The 3262-nt window shown below is 46.0% G+C and overlaps 1 protein-coding gene across 1 annotated transcript; it reads right to left on the bottom strand.

Annotated features, from left to right (window-relative positions):
• Positions 1-619: 619 nt before the first annotated feature.
• pnoca (prepronociceptin a) lies at positions 620-2827 on the bottom strand. Its single transcript, XM_041942766.1, has 2 exons — positions 2708-2827; positions 620-1240 (listed from the first exon to the last, which is right to left on the bottom strand). The coding sequence occupies exons 1-2, from the start codon at positions 2825-2827 to the stop codon at positions 620-622; spliced, it is 741 nt and encodes a 246-aa protein (XP_041798700.1).
• Positions 2828-3262: the final 435 nt, after the last annotated feature.

Genomic DNA, 3262 nt, shown 5'->3' with positions numbered 1-3262 from the left:
TCAGAATTTAATCCATCCCATCCTGTGATGTGGAAAGTCTAGAAGAGCCGAACGATCATCTCATCCCCATCAAGTTAGGAAAGTGCTAAACCGGAAGTTAGCCGGCTTGGCCAGTGGAAGGCTCAGGTGCGTTAGATCTATGGATGCCGAGGTCCATACAGTATGAGCATCCTGCATTAATCCAGGTAATTTCTTTACAGCAGGAAGTGGCTTTGGGGCACCGAATGGGAGGTCTGAATGACTGAGGGTACCCAGAGCTGGACAGGGGGCGTGGAAGATGCCAGGAATTATAGAGTCTCACAGTAAGTGAGAGTGAGCTGTTCAAGGGGCCCACATGTTCAACTCCAGTCCACTAGACTCAAATATGTACACAGTAGGGTCTGATAACTAAAGGCAAATCATTTGCATCATGATTAAAAGGGACAGACAACCTGTGGGCGATTTGTGGGTTTAGTTTAACTTTTGAATCTGTTGATGTGTTGTATATTTACTTTTATTCAATAGGTCAACTTCAGCGACACCAGTTAAAGTTTGACATGTTGGTGATTGAAATATAAAACAGAAGATCAGAGAAAATACACCAGGGTATTGTTTTATGTCAGTGGATAAAAGGTGCACTCTAAACTTCGTTCTGTTGGGTGAGGTCCTCTGACATGCTGTTGAACTCAGTGGCCCGAGTGCTCATCCCCAGGTACTGCTTCAGGAACTCACTGAAACGTTTTTGGTTGTTCCACTTGCGGGCTGACTTCCGAATGCCGATGAAGCCACCATACCTCTTCTGGTAAGATCTCCCCGGAGACATCAGCTTCCTGTAGCCGTGCCTCCCTTTGACGAAGCCACCGAACCTCTTGGAGACACTAAGCCCTACGTCGTCCTGTCCTCTTACTGCCACATCAGCAGCCCTTTCCTCCTGTCCTGCCTCCTCCTCATACTCATCCTCAAGAGACAGGCCATTCTGGGAACTGTAGGCACTGTTCAGCTGGCTGCCCTTGCCACCCAGATCCCTCGTGTCCACCCCGAATGCCCGGGTAACGTGGTCGAACCTCTGCAATGCAACGGGCAGCAGCAGACCTCCCTCCACCGGCTCCTCATCCTGCTCAGGAAACAGGGCCTCCACCTCCTCCTGTGATCTTTTTCGCACAGCACCACTAAGGGAGGAAATTGATGATGACAGCAGCTTACGACAGAAGTCCTGGTAGAAGGCTGGGGAGACGTTTCCCTCGCACTCATTGAGACACACCTGACAGACACAAAGACAAGAGGTCATCTTGATTTTCAGTCGTTTCAGGTGAGTTCATTCATATCGTGAAATAGACAGACTTCAGTGTGTTTTTAGCCTCGCTCTGGAGATGATGGGGTGGGTCTGTCAGTTAGTTAGTTAGTTAGTGAGTTGTGTTAGTTGGTTGTTCCGCTGCTTTGATCAGAATGCATGGGTTCACAACTATTGGATGAATTGCCGAGACCTGCTCCATATGAAAACTGTCAATGATTTGAACTGAACTGGAATTGGAAGTAGAAAAACATATACGTTGTGTGCTTTGGGTGAACATCTAAAGCTAACTGCATCATTTATTAGTGTTATCAATGACAAATATCTAGATTACTGTACATGTAAAACTGTAAGTACCTTAAAATTAGCACGCTACAGGTTATCTCAGTGGAAAGTCCTGAACTCAGAGAACACAAAGATCAATATGACAGAAGATGACTGATTGGATTTCTAGCTCATTTCTCACCTAGATTTTCCACTTCACTGGTTCAGAGGGCATGTGCACACACACACACACACACACACACACACACACACACACACACACACACGTCCATTTTTTGTTACCTATGGGTGGCCTTTTCCAGTATTAACACCAGTCACACCAGCAGTGTTCTTACGTCATCTGCTGTTTCCATGAAGCAGATTAATCATAAATGCTCTGGTCCCTTACTGATTTACAAGCAAAACACCTTTTAGCCAGGGAGGACAGATGGAGATAAGGCAGAGGAGAAAATTTTCAATAGCTCAGAGTTTCATGTTTGAAGCCATGTGCACTTAAATGTCTTTTACTGTGTCCCCTGCCAACATGTCTGAGGAGCAGATCTGTCATTAGGAGAAACAACCACCAGGCATAACCACTGAGAGGAGAAACACACATCTATCCCCAGGAACCAATTAGCTACAACAAATTAAAACTCAAATGCCAAAGGGTAATTCGTTGAGTCAGAGACGGTGAAGATGAGGCAGGGAGGACGGGATGAATACAGGAAGGTGGGGTGAGGGGTTCTTAAATTAAGAGAGCCCCGTAGTGAGGTCTGCTTTGTGTGAGGCGTCGGTCTGGTTTTGTCTGGATGGAGGATTTGCTACCTGGTATTTCATAGCATGATTTGTTTTCACTCACAAGTGTCAATTTGTTAAAGTTGCCACTTGTGACAAAATACACAACAGAAACAGTTGCTATGGACCTTTTTTCACAGCAGATATTTTTTGACCTGTAGTTGGAAAAGCACAGGTGTTGCCGATATAACAATGGCTCTGATTTGAAGCATCCCATTCAGCCATGACACTGTGAGCCAGCCTGCATTATTAGTTACACCTGTGATTTTACTTACTGTGACATGCCAAACTTTTGGGAAAGGTTCTATCCATTGTGCAATCTGCACTGTGTGTGTGTGTGTGTGTGTGTGTGTGTGTGTGTGTGTTTAGACTGCTCACCATGGTGTTGAAACTGAGCTGTTTGGGCAGGATGTTGCTGCAGGACAGGCAGTCTGCCTGGCAGTCACTCTGTCCAGGATCACACAGACAGAGCAGCAGCAGGGCCACCACAGTCTTCATGGTCCCACCGTTTGCTGCACAACACAGGACAGAGCAAATACACACGTTCAATCAAACACTTCCCTACATCCTGCCCACCGTACAGTTGACACACCCTGCTCAGCGTGTGATTTGTCTTCAAGTGCAGGCCGAGTGCAGTGGTGTCTGACTGGGTGGTTTCAGCTTTCACAAAGCACTGGAAAGGAAATGAAAAAAAAAGTAGAGGTCTGTATGAATCTACAAGTTTGAATACGCTTTTCTCCAAGAATGACCTTAGTTTTGCTCAAAGTTATGCGAACAGTCGTGTCATTTGGCACAGCTGTTGTTGGTCAGTACTGCGCAGAATGAGGCTGTGCTTAAGCCACAAAGTTTTGGAGATGACAAAGCAAGGTTAGCTGTTTCCATTTGTAAACCAACATTTTGGACTGTCATAGCAGGAGAAGCACAGGTGGCACC

The sequence above is a fragment of the Chelmon rostratus genome, chromosome 1 (assembly GCF_017976325.1).
Source record: "Chelmon rostratus isolate fCheRos1 chromosome 1, fCheRos1.pri, whole genome shotgun sequence".
Classification (NCBI taxonomy): domain Eukaryota; kingdom Metazoa; phylum Chordata; class Actinopteri; order Chaetodontiformes; family Chaetodontidae; genus Chelmon; species Chelmon rostratus.
This window is presented reverse-complemented; position numbering and strand designations above follow the sequence as displayed.